We start from the raw sequence: 17,938 nt of genomic DNA, 5'->3' as shown, positions 1-17,938 counted from the left end.
AAATATCCTCCGATAAGCAGACAATGTCATGTACGGTTGCTACATCTGCAGAGTTATCTCGAAACTTGTTATCAGAGAGGTGCCTATTAGCACTCTCAGCAGATAGAGAGCCTTATTAGCATTCAGTCAGAGCTGCGTCTGTCCTGATTAATTTAAGACTAATTTTCACTCTCAAAATTAAAGTTTTCTTGCTGAGAGATAGATTAAAAGATTAAAATATTCTTAAACTCTCTCACATCTGTTTATTTAGTATGGAGCTCAAGAAAGTTAGCTTAGCTTAGCACAAATACTGAAAGCAGGGATAAAATGCAAAAATCCCCCTGTCAGCAACAATAACTGTAACTGACACATTCAATATTTTGTTAATGCTGGACCAAAAACAAATGTATTCTACTAGTGTTTTTGCATGTTGGATATGTATCTTATACACTGATTCCAGGAAATATGCATGCATTGTTAAGTCTCATGTCAAAAGCAATTGTCTTACTGATCCTTTTTTAATAATGTACAGCCACAGAAATGAAAGTGTACACAGCTGTGTTTCAAATTTTGTCAGGTACAAAGTTTAGTTTGCTTTAGGCAGTTCGGGCTCGCTGCCTGACACTTTCTGTTGATACAAAACGTCTGTCTGTATATGCCAAAGACTACAGTAGAGATAATAAGCATTCTAGAGCCAACCAGATTTGTTTTACCAGTCATACTGCATATATGTTATATGTGCTACATGTAGACTTTGCTCATTCAATTTATTATTACTTTTGCAACTTTTTGCTTGCATTTTAATTTTAAAATTTTTGGCTCAAAGTTTCGTTTGGTTTATTTTTAAAATTATTACACATCCATAGCATCAGCACAAATATCACTTGCATTAATTTTTTACCTATTAAAGCCATTTTTTACAGCAATTTGTAGAGGCCCAAATAATTGGACAAACCAACAGCGTTTTAATATATGGATAGTTTGATGAAGATCATCTATCTATCTATCTATCTATCTATCTATCTATCTATCTATCTATCTATCTATCTATCTATCTATCTATCTATCTATCTATCTATCTATCTATCTATCTATCTATCTATCTATCTATCTATCTAGCCAGTAGACCTATAAATGGTGTATGGTGTCCTATAAATGCCCTTAAAAGCACCAAGATGATGAACACATTCAAGAAGTCCAGTTCAGTGACTCAGATTTGCAAAAATGAAGCCTAGGTGACACTGATGGGCATCCCATAATTTCAGTATTTACATGGATGAGTTATATCAAAGGTTTTGGATCCTGTTAAATGGCCACTAGAGGAAATGTCTTTAAAAAAATCTGTACAACACATTTTCACCTGTGTTCACAGTGTGCAAACAACTATCATAGTTATGATGTTTGTTTATTCCTTAATGTCCACGTAACCTGATTACGGTCTTATTCTGATTTTCAAGAGTCCATCCTGTCCTCTCTGGAGTACTCCAGTAACATCCAGGATATTGAGACATATGATCATCTGATTCAGGTTTCTGGACATTTAGTCTGCTGCTAAAAAAAACCCCCAGACTGGTTTACTTGACGGTTTACAAAATGAAACACAAATGGCAGGCAGCACGATGATACAGCGGTTAGCAAAAACATTTCTGTTTTGAGCCTTTCTGTGTGTGAAATGTGAATTTCTCTCTGTGCCTGTGCTGATCTCCTCTGGGTAGTCTAGCTTTGTCCAGCAGGTACAAGTCTATGGAAGATGGAACTTGTTACCAATACAGATGACAGAGAACCCAGTAAAACTGAATTAAAACAACTTTTAAAACAATATTTATTTGGTCTGGTTTTTGAGCATGGTTAGAAATTCCAACATGAATTTGAAATTTTGTGTGTGTGCTGTAGTAATGATTGTAAATCAAATGTTATGTTATGTTATGTTATGTTATGTTATGTTATGTTATCGTATCTTATCTTATCTTATCTTATCTTACCCTGATATGATGCCAGATTTGTGACCCCAGGAAGTATGCTTAGTTGCTGTAAAAAAACCTAAAGGTCACAGACATGCATGTTAGATTAACAGTTGATTCTAAATAAGCCGTGGATGTGAAGAAGAGGAAATGTGTGTTCAACAAAATGAAGTATGAATAAACTTGTATTGTCACGTGTTTTCAGTTGATTTTAAAATGTTATTGTTTACTTATAAAATCCTAAATAATATGGCACCTGATTACTTAGCTGATCTCCTCTGTCTGTATAGCCCTAAGAGAGCACTAAGATCATCAGGCCAGCCGCTCTTAGTGCAACCTAGGTCTCGGCTTAAGACCAGAGGAGACCGTGCCTTTGCACCCAAATTATGGAATAATCTTCCTCTTGATAGTCGCGCATCAGATTCTATTCAATCTTTTAAATCACGTCTAAAAACGTACTTGTTTAACCTGGCATTCAAGGCTAATTAGGGTAATTTATATCTGGCTCTGCATTTAGATTATGCAGTTATTTTATATTTTATATCTGTAATTTATATTTTATATTGTGATTTTGATTGATGATTGTGATATTGTGATCTGTATCATGGTTTTACTGGAAAGCACTTTGGTGTACTTCGGTCTTTAAATGTGCTATATAAATAAATTTGATTTGATTTGGTCAGTACAACTAGAAATGCACATGATGAGATACCTAAACATCGCAGGCAGCAATGAATAGAGTCCATTTTCAGGTAAAAGCTCAAAGATGGTGCCAGGATGAAACTCTGGGAGATCCTGTCTCTTATAATAAATGCCAGTTTCAAAACCTTTCCAGAAATCCTGAATTGGTTATTGAGAAAAAATCCACAAATCATGTTGTGATAAGTTTTGTGTAGAAACTATTTTGTCGTTTGCTGAACAGACGGATGATGAGGGGACCATGCTCATAAGGCTATGACAGTATGCAAACATTAAAGGTGTCCCCCTAAGCCGAACTGTAATTTCAGCTAGCTGTGTGCTGCATTCAGTTGGATGTAGACAGTGGAAATAAAGTAGTTTCAACATGACAAATGTTCACGACAAGTTCTATGAAATCTGAGTAACCAGGTCATGATTTATGGAAGTTTGGGATTTTTGTTTTGTTTTGCTTTGCTTTATTTTGATTTTTTGGAGTGAAACCAGACAGGTACCATCTTCCTTCGTTATACTCAGGAGAAGGCAGACATCTCTGCAGCTTATATCTCTTAAACGGTGCAATCAAATCAACTGAGGCCAAATGAGTAATTTGTGAACTCAGTTTTGGGGTGAATTGTCTCTTTAATGTCAGTGCTACCGATTTCCTCTTTTAACTGTTGGACAAAAAATAAATAACAAAGCAAATAACGCTAATCACAGTAGTCCAGACTATACTTGTGTCATCATGTAGTAATTTCACCTCTAACCAGGCCTGGTTAAGGAGTGGTCATTTAAACAATGCTGTACAAACATGCTGCATGCACTTTTCCACCTTACTGAAGGCCAAGCAGAGCAGCAGATAATGCCTGGGAGCCCACAGGCTCTCTAAATATTAATGAACCTCTGTCTCACACGGGAATAGCAGGAGCATCTTTTCTTTTTCCTCTCCTTTAGTGTGCTTGTTTGTTTAATTAAAAGAGTGTGTTTTAGGGAAATGAGCTGCTGTCAACCACCTCTGGGGTGGTTCTCACCAGGAAGTGCATTGCTGGCATTTCGATGGAGTAGCCCGACACTGTCGTGAGACCTGGTGGAAAATTACTTTGTTTTTAGCCACGTCTCGCTATTATTTGTCTTATTTAACAATCTAATCATTTAAATATGTAAATGTAGGTAATAAAGATAGTTATTTGTAACGAAATAATCCTAAATAATAAAAAGTAACCAATAAAATCATGCACTTTTTTAACAATGTGCTATAAAACAGCCGGAGAATGTGTGGCTGATGTGTGGATGTGGCCTGGCTGCATAAAAACATGGCCTGAGGCAGCTTTTAAATTCAAGCTGCACAGTCCTTCATCATTAATAAGAGTGAGGTATCAGATAGGCTCATCTCTTCCATAACAATAACACGAGTAAACAGGACCTCCTTTGGCAAGAATGATCCAGGGCTCTGTTAGAGCTTCCAATTTCTCCATACTTTATCCTTTCAGAATCCAATTCACTCAAAAAGACGACATAAATGAGGCTGAGCTATAGTTTGAACAGATAGCAGACAGAGAGCTTTTTTTTTTTTTTTTTTTTTTGGGATTTCCAGTATAACAGTGACAGGTTTGCAGAGAATACGACCACACTCGAATCCCTGTTTTAATTGCTTTTCAACTGTGGTAACAAAGGAGTAATTTAGACCACATACAATAGCATTCTCAGCTGGCCTGCCCCAGTTATTCCAGAAAGAAACTTTTAATTCAAAGTGCTGTGTAGATTAATTTTCTGATATGTTAAACATTGTTCTGCATACTAATTGACACCGTTTTTTATTGTGCAAAGTAAGTCTTTTCATGGAGGCGTAATTAAAAGGGCTGCTGAGGCTTTTATAGCACACGTTAGAACGGAAATTAGCCAATTACCATTTCTGTTTGAGGGGTGAAATGACCATCACACTGCCTGGCACTCTTTTATGTGTCCCACTTAATGGTTTTCACCCCCCTCACACTCACATCTCTCCACCCAAATATTTAGTATTCCAAGCCAAAAGAGAGATTGGAGAGCAAATTACCCAGCCAATATATCACTCCCTGGACTGCAATCACTTTGAAACACAACACACTGGAACGGAACATGCGCTAATTTCCAAAATATGTATGTTTTAAATTATGAGTGATGATTTATAATCCTTTTGATTTCCATCCCATAATGAGTGAGTCTCTAATTTTCACACGTGCTATAGGGTGTATTGTTACTCAAAAATGCCTCTGCATGTTTATAGTCGCAACAGGGATGCAAAAGTAATCTTCAGATTAAAATGCTCTTTGCCTTTGACCTTAAACTGTGTTATATAGAGTAATGCAAAAAGTGACGCTTTCAGGTTCCAGTCGTGGTTAAGAGTGAAAATAGAGTATGTGGAGTTATTGCGCCACCCTGTGGTTAAAGCAAGTGTAGAATATATAGACACCAAATGCAGTGGTTCCATGTGAGACCGGACTCACCACATCACTCGCCACATCAGGGGCAGTCATCATGTCAAGGCAGATTTACTGATAAAGTGCAATATCACAAACTGATGGGCTTCACAATCTGGACTACAGATAATCTACTGTTCTTTAATCACAGTTAGGCATGCAATACATGTTGTGTTTATAAAATAGAAGATTTACAGCAGAGGTGTTAAACTCCAGGCCTCGAGGGCCAATGTCCTGCAGGTTTTAGATCTCACCCTGGGTCAACACACCTGAATCAAATGATTAGTTCATTACCAGGCTTCTGGAGAACTTCAAGACATGTTGAGGAGGTAATTTAGCCATTTAAATCAGCTGTGTTGGATCAAGGACACATTTAAAAACCTGCAGGACACCTGGCCTCGAGTTCGACACCTGTGATTTACAGTATGGAAAGAGTATAGCGTATGATCCATGAGGACTTTAAGCAATCATGCACATCAACGATGAGAAGCCAAGCGCAGTATAGACCATATGTCAGGGACTGGCAACTGTTACTACCAAAAAAGCAGTTTTTGAATCCATTTTTAACCAACCAGCCTTATAATGAAGGTGACGCAGCCTGTTAAATGTGGTGATTTGTAATTATATATGTGCACTACTTTGCTGTAGTGCAGCCTATTTATGATTATTCAGTACTTTAACTTGACATTTTCATTGCAATGATAACACTACATAAATGAAACTGCAGTGAAAGCAATGAAAGCAGTTTATGCATATTACAGTATGTAAGAGGGTTAGGGTAACAGCTGCATGCGACTCTGGAGGTGCAGGTCATGAAATCAGCCTTAATCTGTTCAATATCTGGTATATACAGTGGAGTCCAAAGAGCTTGCATTAGATTTGAAAATAATGGATTGGTTTTGAAGCCAAATTGTTTGTTGCATAATATTTCTTATTTCTCTCACTCGCCTCTCATTTCATGTCAGCTGTGGTTTCTGAAACACCAAGAATGTCCAGACGTATGTAAACAGCTATTTAAAAAATCCCTGAAAATTACTTTTATGGTAAAGTGTAAACGATCCAAAATTCACATTAAGAAACACAAAATGTTTCAATGTGTAAAATCAATGAATGGTGGTAAACTTCCATTAAAGCAATGTTCAGGTGAGACTTTAATTGACTCACTACAGGCTTGTTCAAGTTGCAGCCATTGTTCACCTGCCATGAATATAACTGTGTGTCAAGCGTTGAATGATTGCTCTGATCATTCAACACAATGAGCACGCTGATGGTGGAAAACAGGACGTCAAACTTTTATTCTCAGTGTCAGTTCATGGCTAAATTTTCCAGGTGGTGGGTCATGACTCGTTCTCTAAAATACCTTGGAGAACGAGAATCAGTTTCTATGCAAAGCATTGGGGAGAACTAAATTTACCACAGCTTAGTCGATTAACATATTCAAGTTTCTTTATTAAGAGACAGAAAATCTGCTTCATCGCAGAACACAAAACTCCAGTCAGCACATATAACGCTGTCTAAGAGGGTCGTAGTGCAGCCAAATAACTCTGGACATATGAATAAATAATAATAATAATGATAATAATGATAATAATGATGATAATAATAATAATAATAATAATAATAATAATAATAATAATAATAATAATAATCAACTGACTGAATTTGTTCAAAACTATTTTAACTGTTTGGCCTTCACAATGACATGACCTCCATCTCACTGTCATTAAAATAAAATATCTTTTAAAATGTAAAATCTAATTTTAAGTCCAGTTGAACTAAGATGCTCATTAATGCGAGTTTTGGTGGGCATCAATTTATTCCTCTGCAGTAAGTTTAATTGAAGCTGTGATTACGTTTTATTATTATTTATTAACATGCGGAGGGTTCATGACAACGCTGGGTAAACTTGGGTAAAACACGAACAATTTCAGATAGATCTGTAGATGTTTTTGGAGAGACTGCACAATTCATACAAGTGTTGTTCTGCATATGTACCACCAGATGTCGCAGTCTGACCACATCTAATGGTGCTCTTAAACTTGTTTACTTGCACGCATTATTTTTAAAATCAGTCATTTTGTCGCTTCCTTTTGACTGTAGCCCATCTTAGCTGTAAGAAAATAAGTCAAACTGCTTTAGCGTTCAGTTTTTGGACTCCAGCTTTATTCCACATACAGAAAACTGTTTTTCCTTGAGCTCTCTGGCACTACAAAGACCTCAACCTCTTATCTGGGCCTTAATCAATTACATCAGCTTTTTTTTTAAGAGGGGCAAATATTTATCTATATTTTATTTAAATTATTTTGTACTAAAATTATTTTTTGTTACATCAAATACCCATTTAGATGTATATTTTAATTAGCAACCCTACCGGTATAAAGAGCTCTGGAGTTTTCAATAAATGGAAACACTTTTCATTCACCATAGTCTGCGAAAAAAAATGACAGTGAAAGAATGAAAGAAAGAAAGGGAGGGAGAGAGAGAGAGCAACTTGGCAAGAAAAATAGGCTAAGCTGTACTTCTGCTTGTACTGGCAGACCTTCTGCTAGCCTTCATGATTAGTTTTTAGTAGTTTTGAATGCAAAGCTATAAGTAGAAATAAGGTTTTGGTCTCACTGTAGTACTGTAGTATATGCTTTTATTTTGAAGGTATACCGTTGCTGGGGAACATTGTATGGCATTACATACATTGTGCATTCAAGTAGTTAACTGATGAAAAATTCATGTTTTAAGATATTCTTTTGCCAAGACACACAAATTGTGATTCACATCTTAATTTTGGGACTGCAGAGAGTTGTTTTGCATGATTCACAGTATAAATTAATCCTCATTTCTCTAATATTGGACCTTGGTGGAACCCCTAACTTCAAAGCAAGCTATTCTAGTGCCTCTCCTTATAAGGCTGTCATCCATTAAGGCCATTGTTCTTCTGACTGACTGCAGAAACAGAAAGTTAGGCTGGGAAAGGTGGGTTGGTTTGCTCTGCTCACAGACAGAGCTCTGTGCCTGAGACTGGAAGATTAGGAATATCCCCTTAAGGACTTTTTCTTTTTAAAAAGTTAATATTTAAAGCTGGTGACACGGTGATGCAGTGGTTCACACTGTTACCTCACAGCAAGAAGGTTCTCGATTTGAACTTGCCAACTACCTGTAGACTTTCTGTGTAGAGTATGGACAGAAGGAACTCCAACTCCACAGCCCAAAGACAAGAATGTTAGGTTAACTAAGAGTCTCTTTGTGTTGGCTCGTTAATAGAAAGATTGTCTGTCCATGGTGTACTCACCTGCAGTTAAGCCAAATGGATGAATGAAACACTATGTTTCGGAGGGTGTCACCCCATCACCTCCTGTGGTTTTGTTTGCTTGTTTTCCTTGCTTAATATGGGCTTAATATGATACTTTGTAACAATGTGGCAAAACAATTGGAAATAATAATATGTCAGCTCTAAAGTTTACACTGATTCTTGTTTGTTTGTTTGTTTATTATTTATTTTTTTTTACAATTTTAGTAAACAAATTCTAAAAAGAGGCACTGAAACCTCTTGAAATGACCTAAAACTTTTAAAGAAAGCAGTTTAAACCACAATAGTTTTGATGGTCTTTGAAGTTTTTCAGTTGTGTTTCCATTGTCACAGAAAGAATTAGTTCTATTTTGTAGTTTCTTTGGCTCGACTGACTTCTGTCCCCAGCTTTATCTAAGACAACTCTGATTTCAACACGACACACTGCTCTGAGCATGTGAGCTCAAACCTCAGGAGCCCGTTCTCACTCCCGAGACGTAACATCCCGACGTTTTGTCACGTCCCGCGGCGTTCCCGAGGAACGCGAAAGGTGACCCTAACCCAAACGGTTCTCATATGTCCTCAGTTTTCCGATGTCGTCACGTAAGAACGTGTTAGTTGCCCGAAAATGTAATATGTTGACGATTTGTCACCTAGCGTAAAATAGGCTGCCTCACCATTTCAGGGTCTGCAGCCTTTTTTTTTTTTAAATATTAAACTTTATTAAGAAACAGTATACAGAACATGTATACAATCAGAATAAAATTAACATAAGCCAGGGGGTGTAATACAAAGAATTACAAACATTCAAATAATTTGTAATTACTACAAATAGTAGTTTTCATAGCCTTTTTATTAAGTGATCCACTAATCAATTTTATGTAACATAAAACATCATTATAGTAATGTTTAAAATTAGGTTTTTTGTTTCTGTATTTGCATTTTTGAAAATAAAATTTAGCTAAGATAACTAACATATTTATTATAAAGTAAACATCTTCTTTTTTTGCCTTCGAAAGAAACAAAATACAACATTTTCCCATTTCACAGTAAAGTCTTTATAGAGATGTCCAGCAATGAATCTACCGAAGTCTTTCCAAAATGTTCTAGCGTATGAACAGATCCAGAAGAGGTGTTGCACAGTCTCAGGATGGCTTCCACAAAATTCTATTCGAAATATGAGAGGCAAGAATTTGGGTGCAAAGTAAAAAAAAGATATGGGCTAATCGGGCAACCTTGGCGTACACCTCGATTAAGACTAAAACGAGAAGTGGTGCCATTTTTCATTCTAATAGAACTATTAGCATTGGAATACAGAGTTTTGATAGCTCTGCAGCCTTAAAGTACACATTTCAAGGCCGATTACGTCACAGCGGCGCGCCGAAGGCTGTCCCAATTCAAAGGCTGCTCGAAATGCGGCCCTGAAATGCGTCCTTCATTTCCCTGAATTTTAAGGCTGTGGCAGTGTAGACTTCGTGGTCCCATATATTCGCAGACGGCAGAAGCGGAGTGGCCGAAGAGTAAACTGTGAAAAGTAAGTACTGAATATTATGTCACTTATTTATGTGCAAATGTTTAATAACGAAGAACATTAAACATTACTGTTGGCCAGATGTCGGCAAAGTTATGTGGCATTAGTGACGTTTGTACTAACTTGGTTTTAAAGCCTTTACTTTAAAATACACGCCGTTCAATAGCTGAGCTTAATCCTACAGAGAATGATCAAAGCTCATGTAGAAACAAACAAACAAATGAACAAAAGATTTTCTCCTTCATTTCTATCAAACAAAGCTATGACACGTTTCCAGTGGTTAGTATCATGGTTGCTAAGCAACCTGGGCAGCGCAACCTGGGCTTTTTTTTTTTAACTTTATTGACAAACAACAGTATAAGCGCAACGGAGGCTAGACCGTCCCATTTCACAAGCCTCGCACTTCCGGCCTTAGCGGTCTTTGAGTACGCGGCCCTTGAGGATCGTTGAAGCTGCGTACTTTAATAAGGCTGCAGACCCTGAATTGGGAGACAGCCATAGGCTTTGGGAGTGAGAACGTGTTGACCTCAGACCTGCTCTGCCTAGATGACTTTTAACAACAGATAAGGCCTTTTGTTTTTGACAGGTAAACATGTAAAAACATATCTGAAACGTCATATAATGTGTCTTCCCAATCCCTGTTTTTATGCACAGTGACAGGTCTAGATGCGTTTTACTGGTGACGTGTATTCAAATTAGATGTTCGTGCTGTAATTGTTGTTGAAACAGCTCCAATTGGAAATACTTTTTTTCTGCTTGCTGGAGCACTCTGACCTCAGACCTGTTTTCTTCACTAACCTTAGTTGTAATCAGGGGGGATTCTAGGATCAGAGCTTTGGGGGTGCTGAGCACCCAGAGAGCTGCCCAGCCAGGCAACATAAACTTTACTCATCACAATGAGACTTCTTCCCTGAATCTGTCGGTCCCTGCATCCTTAAATGTCTCCAGTTGTCCTGAGTTCTCTCTGACTGTCTCCTTGGTGCTTGGTGCTGACTGTCTTTCCTTTTCTTCTTGTTTCAATGTCAGCCTGCTATATTTTTATATGCTTTCCTCTCTCCCTCTTTGGACTGACAATCATACACATATAGATTGTATTCAATTAGATGAAAGAAATACATTAATATGAAAAAAAAATACTATTAATCACTAATAAAGAAGACCTCTCTCAGTGTACTTTGAACCAAAAGGCAAATAACCAAACCACATGTACATAAAACATATAAATATTGAAACACTGATGCAACATTATTCTTGATTGACGGATCATTTGATCTTACACTTTTACCTATGTGGCTCCTTTTTTTGAAAAAACGTCCTTATATCCATTATGAACCTGGCTGTCTCTCTGTACACACACACACACACACACACACACACACACACACACACACACACACACACACACACACACACACACTCAGTTAGCTAGTTACTACCTTGGGTTTAATATCGGCACATGTACATATGACAAAATAACCAGTGGTAACAAGTTTTCGATTTTAAATAGGCTATATAAATTTCAATGGGAGCAACAGGACGGTCAAATGTCGCTGAATTTACTACAGAGCAGGACGGATTGTAGGGTAGCAAACATAGTCAGAAAACACGTTTTCAACACAGCAGGTTACCTGGGTGTAATGTTTTTCAGCTAAAAAGAAACATGGTCCGACTCCTACCTATGTAAAGAGTAACTGAAGGTTAAATGCAGCTAACATGTCCTGTTTTAAGCCAGGCACTTACACCTCTGCTCCGCTGCATCTCAGCCACCACCGCTCTGGCAGAAAGGGGCTAGAGCCAGAATAGGGGAGAGGCGAGCTGGAACAACAACAAAAAAAGTAAGAAATATTTGGGGGTGCTTTGAAATGGGCCAAAAACGCCCCTGGTTGTAATCTTTTTTTTTTTTTTTTTTTGTAAATCTTCAATACAACTGCTCAAATGCCCCACATGTGCCAGTTTCTACTGAAGTTATTTGTTGTGCAGCAAAAGTCACACTGAAGTATGGAGAATTTTCTTTGATAATTGATTGATTAATGTATACAGTTCTAAAAAAAAAAAAAAGAAGAAGAAGAAAACTGCATATTACATTGTGCATATTATGTTCATATGTACAACATTTTTATATTCTTGTGCTCTACTTCGCATGACTCACAGTTCAAAATAATCTTTATCTTATACTGGGCCTAGTTGTGGTATCTCAGTTCATCCACTTTTGAAAGCAAACCGTTTTTGCTGTTTAACTCAACTAATGTGGATTTGCATGATTCACATTTTGAATTAATCATCATTTTATACTCCTTGGTCCAGCCCTTTAAATCATCCTCGGTCTGAAACAAGTCATTTTAGCTCCTGTCCCTTTGAAGGTAGTCCCTCCACCATCACTGCCAGCTATATTTCCTCTGACTGGTTGCCCCTCATAAGCAGAAGATGGGTGGGTCTCTTAGAGCCAGAGTTTTTGTGTCTGAGATGACCATCATAACAGATCCACTGTAACTTTGAGAGGATTTGTTTTTCTATGTAAGAGTAACAGAAAATTTGGAAACCAGCATATGTTCACTACTGAGAAGACGCTATCAGATTATCAAATGTTCCTAATTAATTTTTGTCAGTTAATTATTATTTTGATTAAGCATTTATTTCAGCTCTTCATTCGGGTACCTGGTTGCCTGGGGAAATTATGAACTTGACATTTTGCTCCAGGGCACATTATGAGGTTAATCTAGCCGTGCTCCAGTACAGAATCGTATCATTTGCATCTGTGGGACAATCCTAGCTGCAATGATCAACAGAAAACCCGTCTCCAAAAAATGAGAGGAAGAAATTATGTGTTTTTGTAACAGGCCGTTTGTAGCAAAGTGCACCTTTGAGAATTGGTTCTTTGCTAAGCTGACTGACTGTTATATGTAGACACATAACTAGTTGTTGAGGTAGAGGCCTTTGAATGATTCATAGGTCAAGTACAGGTCTTAAGCTGCTTAACATACAAAAAGTTTCATCTGAAAATGGTCAGGTAGAAGAACTGGAATGAAAATGAGTGTAAAAAGCAGCCAATATTCATAAGGAACACTTTGAAAGACCTTCAGAAAGCCTGGAGATGTATTTCTCAAGACCATTTTGAAAACGACAAGAAAGTCTGACTCCTTGGAAGCAAAATATAAAGAAAGGAGGGGTGTATCAAGACTTCTGGATAGTACTGTATATGCCTGCAGGGACTTTCTCAGCAACAAACATGCTGTCTTTTTAAATTTAGACCTCAGACTTTCTGTTTTTTGTTAAAAAAATAGCCAACTTATACATTTGATTAGATGCCTATCTTCTTAAATACATCTTTCCAACAGTCAGCATGACATACAACTTTGGGATCTGCACTTGATTTTTTAAGTGGTCTGAACCAGTGGTTAGCAGACCACAATATGGACCCTTGCTAGCATTTTCTTTCAACCACAAAATAAATAAATAAATCGTATGATAATATAAGACTGTAGACAACACAATCCACCTTCTGGATTCATAGTTTATGTTAGGAATTTAAAAAGAAGATTCACAGTTATTGACCTCATTTATTGATAAAATGGGAGCTATAGCTTCCCGTATATTGCACGAGAGTCCCATATTAGGCTTGAAATAATGAAAAATGACTGAAATTATATTCACTCACAAAACAAACTATAATAAATATTTTTTAGTTTTCACTTTCTAAAGGGCTATTTGGAGGTAATGTAACCATGACTGGTTCACGCGTAGTTAAGGAAGACACTCTGTTACCTCACTTAGCAGGAGTATGCATTTCCCTGTTATTTTTGGCCATCATATTACAAAATGTGTTTAAGGTTTAATAACCTAAACCAATTCATATTGGTTGTCAGCCCCAAACGTCTTTTATTGGTGCCAGAATTATCCATATGTGTGGAAAAACATGGAAGAAATGTTGTGACATATGCATAACCTGATTTCAAATTTTAGAAATAGTTAAACTAATAGGGCAACTATTAAATTAAATCTAAACATGTTTGAATAAAACTCTGAAACAACAGTGACACAAGCAACTGTCTCTAGAACTAGCTTGGATTAAAATTCACTGAAAAGAAAAACTGAAAACAAACGTTTAAAAAGTTGATAAAACTGTACAGCTTTGACTCGAGAACAAAAAAGAGAAAAAAGAAGTTCATGGTCGACCTAGGCACCGATGACTGCAATCTGCCTAGGCTGCAAAATGAGCCCAAATCATCACCCCTCCAGATGCTTTACAGTTGATATGAGGTTTTTGTTCTAAAATGCTGTTGTTGGTTTTCTATAAACATGGTGCTGTGCATTATGGCAAAATATCATAATAATTCATCAAGTACTTCTTGTTACTACTTATCCTTATCCTTACTTATCCTCTTACTTCTGATGGAAGCAGGAAAGGTAGGCTTTATTTTTCCACACATGTTATCTAATTTTAAGTCATAGTAGGGACCAGCTGATTTTTATTAAGTCCAGATATATAAAACCCAAGCAGGTAGATATAAATCCCACAATATTAATTTCAATAGTACTGTACTATATTTACATGTGTAGCACGTAGGTGTGGTAAAGCATTGCAGCACAGCATGTAAGACAGTGTCAAACAACAGAACTGCTCAGTGTTGCTAAATCTTTTAACCTCCCATAAAAACAGCAGTGTTTGCAACACCGCAATCAGCTTTTCTAGGGCGTCACTACAAGGTCCAAACCTTGTGAGATATTTCACATCATTAAATGACAAAATGCATAACATGAAACGATTTTCATGGGTTTGCAAATGCGAATTTCATCGGATTTATAGGTCACGTGTGGTAAATGGTCCCTATATGTTACCTTGCTTTAAATGATTCCCAAACATGTGAACCTTTGGGAACAGCCTGATCTTTTCAGTACACCGAGCAGTCGATGGAGGGCGCAATGCTGTTTATCGCTTCTCCAAGGCCAGCCGACACTCATTGTGGATGAAAACTGTCGTTTTACCCACTTTGCGTGTTACAGTTTAAGCCGGTTTGTTTTGTTTAACCACGGGAGTGCCTTCACGCGCTCATGTGAGAAACATGAACAAGTAGTGATTTTTTTTCTCCTTTTGTTATCTGCTGCCACAGCCACAGAGAACAAACACACTCGCTCACACGTCTCCTCCGCGTCACGGGCTGATCACGTTTTCCTTCCACCAATCAGGTGGTTCGAGCAGGACTATAAATCCAACAGGGGACGCGGTGAGGGGCAGCAGGAATGAACAACAATAGAAACCTACACAGGAAACACACATCCATAGACTCTGTACATCTTTTAATATTTTCTTACACTTAACATTAGGTAAGTCGTTTTTTTAATTGAATCGAATCGTTTTTTAAATGCTTTTAGAATTTGTGCGTGCGAGGAAAAACAATGATAGTAGTGTTAACTTGCATCTAACGTCCATTTGCGCTTGTGTTGTATTTTTCCACTTGCGCGAGCTCCTAGTAAACAGCTGTTTGTGTGAGAGCAATAGTCGATCAGGCCGGTTGATCACAGATGAACCTGTTGTATAATCAGTCGTGATGGAGATTTCAGTTGCATTTAGGTACTTAGGTGTACTTACCTGTGTTCTGTGTATATTTTTGACATCCTGCCTGCTGTTTTACACATGCCTTCATACACATTGATCTGAATTGAAGCTCATCATGCGTCCATTTATCTCTGTAGGTTTTCGGGGTCAAGAAAATGGCCACCTCAGCGAGTTCAAAACTGAACAAAGCAGTTAAACAGCAGTACATGAGCCTCCCTCAGGGGGAGAAGGTACAAGCCATGTACATTTGGATAGATGGATCTGGAGAGGGACTGAGATGTAAGACCAGAACTCTGGATTCTGAACCCAAGACAATAGAAGGTAAGATGTAGTTCCAGTATGATCAATATGATTCAGGAAAATAAAAAAGCACGGATGGCGACATGTTTTAAGAAGGTTTTTGAACAGGGTTGTTGTTGTTTTTTGCCAGATCTCCCTGAGTGGAACTTTGACGGCTCCAGCACCTACCAGTCAGAGGGTTCCAACAGTGACATGTACCTAATTCCTGCTGCCATGTTCAGGGACCCATTCAGAAAAGACCCTAATAAGCTGGTGCTCTGTGAAGTGCTCAAGTACAACCGCAAACCAGCAGGTGAGTGGAAGTTTACAAACCGGGGCGTCATGAGATTTTAAGCAGTCTTAAGTTTTAGCTAATTTCTGACTCTGTTCCAACAGAGACCAACCTCCGATACACCTGTAAGAAGATTATGAACATGGTGGAAAACAACCACTCATGGTTCGGTATGGAACAAGAGTATACTATCCTGGGCACAGATGGACATCCCTTTGGTTGGCCTTCCAACGGCTTCCCCGGTCCACAAGGTGAATGTTGGCCTCTAACTTGGCTCATTTTGTTGAATTATAATACATCAGTAATCACAGCTGAGTGTTAATGTTTAGTCTCTTTCCACTTAATCAGGGCCTTATTACTGTGGAGTCGGGGCAGATAAGGCGTACGGACGAGACATAGTGGAGGCGCACTATAGAGCTTGTCTGTATGCTGGGGTTCAGATCTATGGAAGTAATGCTGAAGTCATGCCGGCACAGGTAATTTTCCATCATGACAAAGGCAGTGTGTAAAAACCGGTAATTATTAGTGTAACTGTTAATAATGCCGCCTTTGTTGTGTTTTAGTGGGAGTTCCAGATTGGGCCTTGCGAAGGTATCGACATGGGAGACCACCTGTGGGTTGCTCGCTTCATCCTTCACAGAGTCTGTGAAGATTTTGGTGTTGTGGTGTCCTTTGACCCCAAGCCTATCCCAGGGAACTGGAATGGAGCTGGCTGCCATACCAACTTCAGCACAAAGGAGATGAGAGAGGATGGTGGGCTTAAGTAAGGATGAATTCAAAGTCAGTTAAGTTTAATAAATGAAATGTGGGTTTTTGGTGTGTTTCTAACTCTAACTCTCATCTTCAGAGTCATCGAGGAATCCATTGAAAAGTTGGCAAAAAGACACAGGTATCACATCCGGGCCTACGATCCCAAGGGTGGGCTCGACAACGCCAGACGTCTCACTGGTCGTCACGAAACCTCGAGCATTGATGAGTTCTCAGCCGGCGTGGCCAACCGTGGGGCCAGCATCCGCATTCCTCGCTCAGTGGGGCAAGACAAGAAAGGTTACTTCGAGGACCGTCGCCCATCCGCTAACTGCGATCCTTACGCTGTCACAGAGGCACTGGTGCGCACATGTTTGCTCAAAGAAGAGGGCGAAGAGCCCGCAAATTACAGCAAGTGAACGGTTTAAAACAAAAGTATCATTAGCAGTACTGTATTTAGCTCTGTGTCTGTTTCAAGACTCGACAAACCAATCTTTATTTTTTGAAATTTCTACTTGAAACATGAAATAATGATTTAAGTATTCCTGCATTCTTTGTGAATTCAACTGACACAAACACTGCCACATTTTGTCTTGGTGTCACAGTAGCTGATTGTTTGTATAGATGCACACTAACACAATGTGTTTAACTTGTACTAAAGGAAATTTAAGTACAGCAGAGTTTTCCTGGAGCTCATGTTACATTTCCCCAAAGGACAAAAACCCAAAGGCGTTTGAATGTTTAAGCAATCTTGGCCTCTGTCTCGATAGTGGTTGTGGATGGGTAAGGTTACTATGTAAGCCAGTTTACTTTTGTAGGTTTTATAAAACGATGCATGTCTGTTTTTATCTCTTCTTACAATTGTAATTGTTGCGCTCTTTAATAAACTGCTAACATTTTTATGTATGCCTTGTTTGCAGCTTAATCCCACACACTTCATTTTATCTGGAGTTCTATTCCAACAGGAACAAGTTCGCATGACACAGGACTGTCAGCTGACACGAATCCCTGAAATGTGACTGTTATTAAGGGAAAATGCACTGTAATGTTTAACAAACTGTGATTAATTTAGACAAATTACAGCCACACTCCCCTTCTCAGTTTAAAAACTCAAGCACAAGATTACGCTGAACCTTTAGAGTGGTTTTGGTAGGTTTATCATTTCATGTTAAAGCTTGAAC

At 38.1% G+C, this 17,938-nt stretch overlaps 1 protein-coding gene across 3 annotated transcripts; it reads left to right on the top strand.

The window, feature by feature from the left end:
- The first annotated feature begins 9,802 nt into the window (after nucleotides 1–9,802).
- Nucleotides 9,803–17,659, top strand: glulb (glutamate-ammonia ligase (glutamine synthase) b). Of its 3 annotated transcripts, none has more exons than XM_082523544.1 (7): nucleotides 9,803–9,888; nucleotides 15,577–15,760; nucleotides 15,870–16,031; nucleotides 16,115–16,261; nucleotides 16,359–16,486; nucleotides 16,574–16,773; nucleotides 16,858–17,659. In XM_082523544.1, exons 2-7 carry the CDS (start codon nucleotides 15,595–15,597, stop codon nucleotides 17,174–17,176), a joined length of 1,122 nt encoding a protein of 373 aa, XP_082379670.1. In that variant the 5' UTR covers nucleotides 9,803–9,888; nucleotides 15,577–15,594; the 3' UTR covers nucleotides 17,177–17,659. The 3 variants fall into 3 exon arrangements, with proteins under 3 accessions (XP_082379670.1, XP_082379671.1, XP_082379669.1); XM_082523545.1 differs by lacking the exon at nucleotides 9,803–9,888 and adding an exon at nucleotides 11,628–11,720; XM_082523543.1 differs by lacking the exon at nucleotides 9,803–9,888 and adding an exon at nucleotides 15,079–15,207.
- Nucleotides 17,660–17,938: the final 279 nt, after the last annotated feature.

Source organism: Aulonocara stuartgranti, assembly GCF_965226115.1.
Source record: "Aulonocara stuartgranti genome assembly, chromosome: 23".
Lineage (NCBI taxonomy): Eukaryota > Metazoa > Chordata > Actinopteri > Cichliformes > Cichlidae > Aulonocara > Aulonocara stuartgranti.
The sequence above is the reverse complement of the archived record's forward strand: the minus strand, read 5'-3'. Positions and strand labels throughout refer to the sequence as shown.

Excerpts from the sequence above, each read along its gene's own strand:
- glulb (XM_082523544.1), top strand. The coding sequence starts at position 15,595 with ATGGCCACCTCAGCGAGTTCAAAACTGAACAAAGCAGTTAAACAGCAG. Across the intron at positions 16,032-16,114 it reads GTACAACCGCAAACCAGCAG|AGACCAACCTCCGATACACC; the intron begins GTGAGTGGAAGT and ends CTGTTCCAACAG. Across the intron at positions 16,487-16,573 it reads CTGAAGTCATGCCGGCACAG|TGGGAGTTCCAGATTGGGCC; the intron begins GTAATTTTCCAT and ends GTTGTGTTTTAG.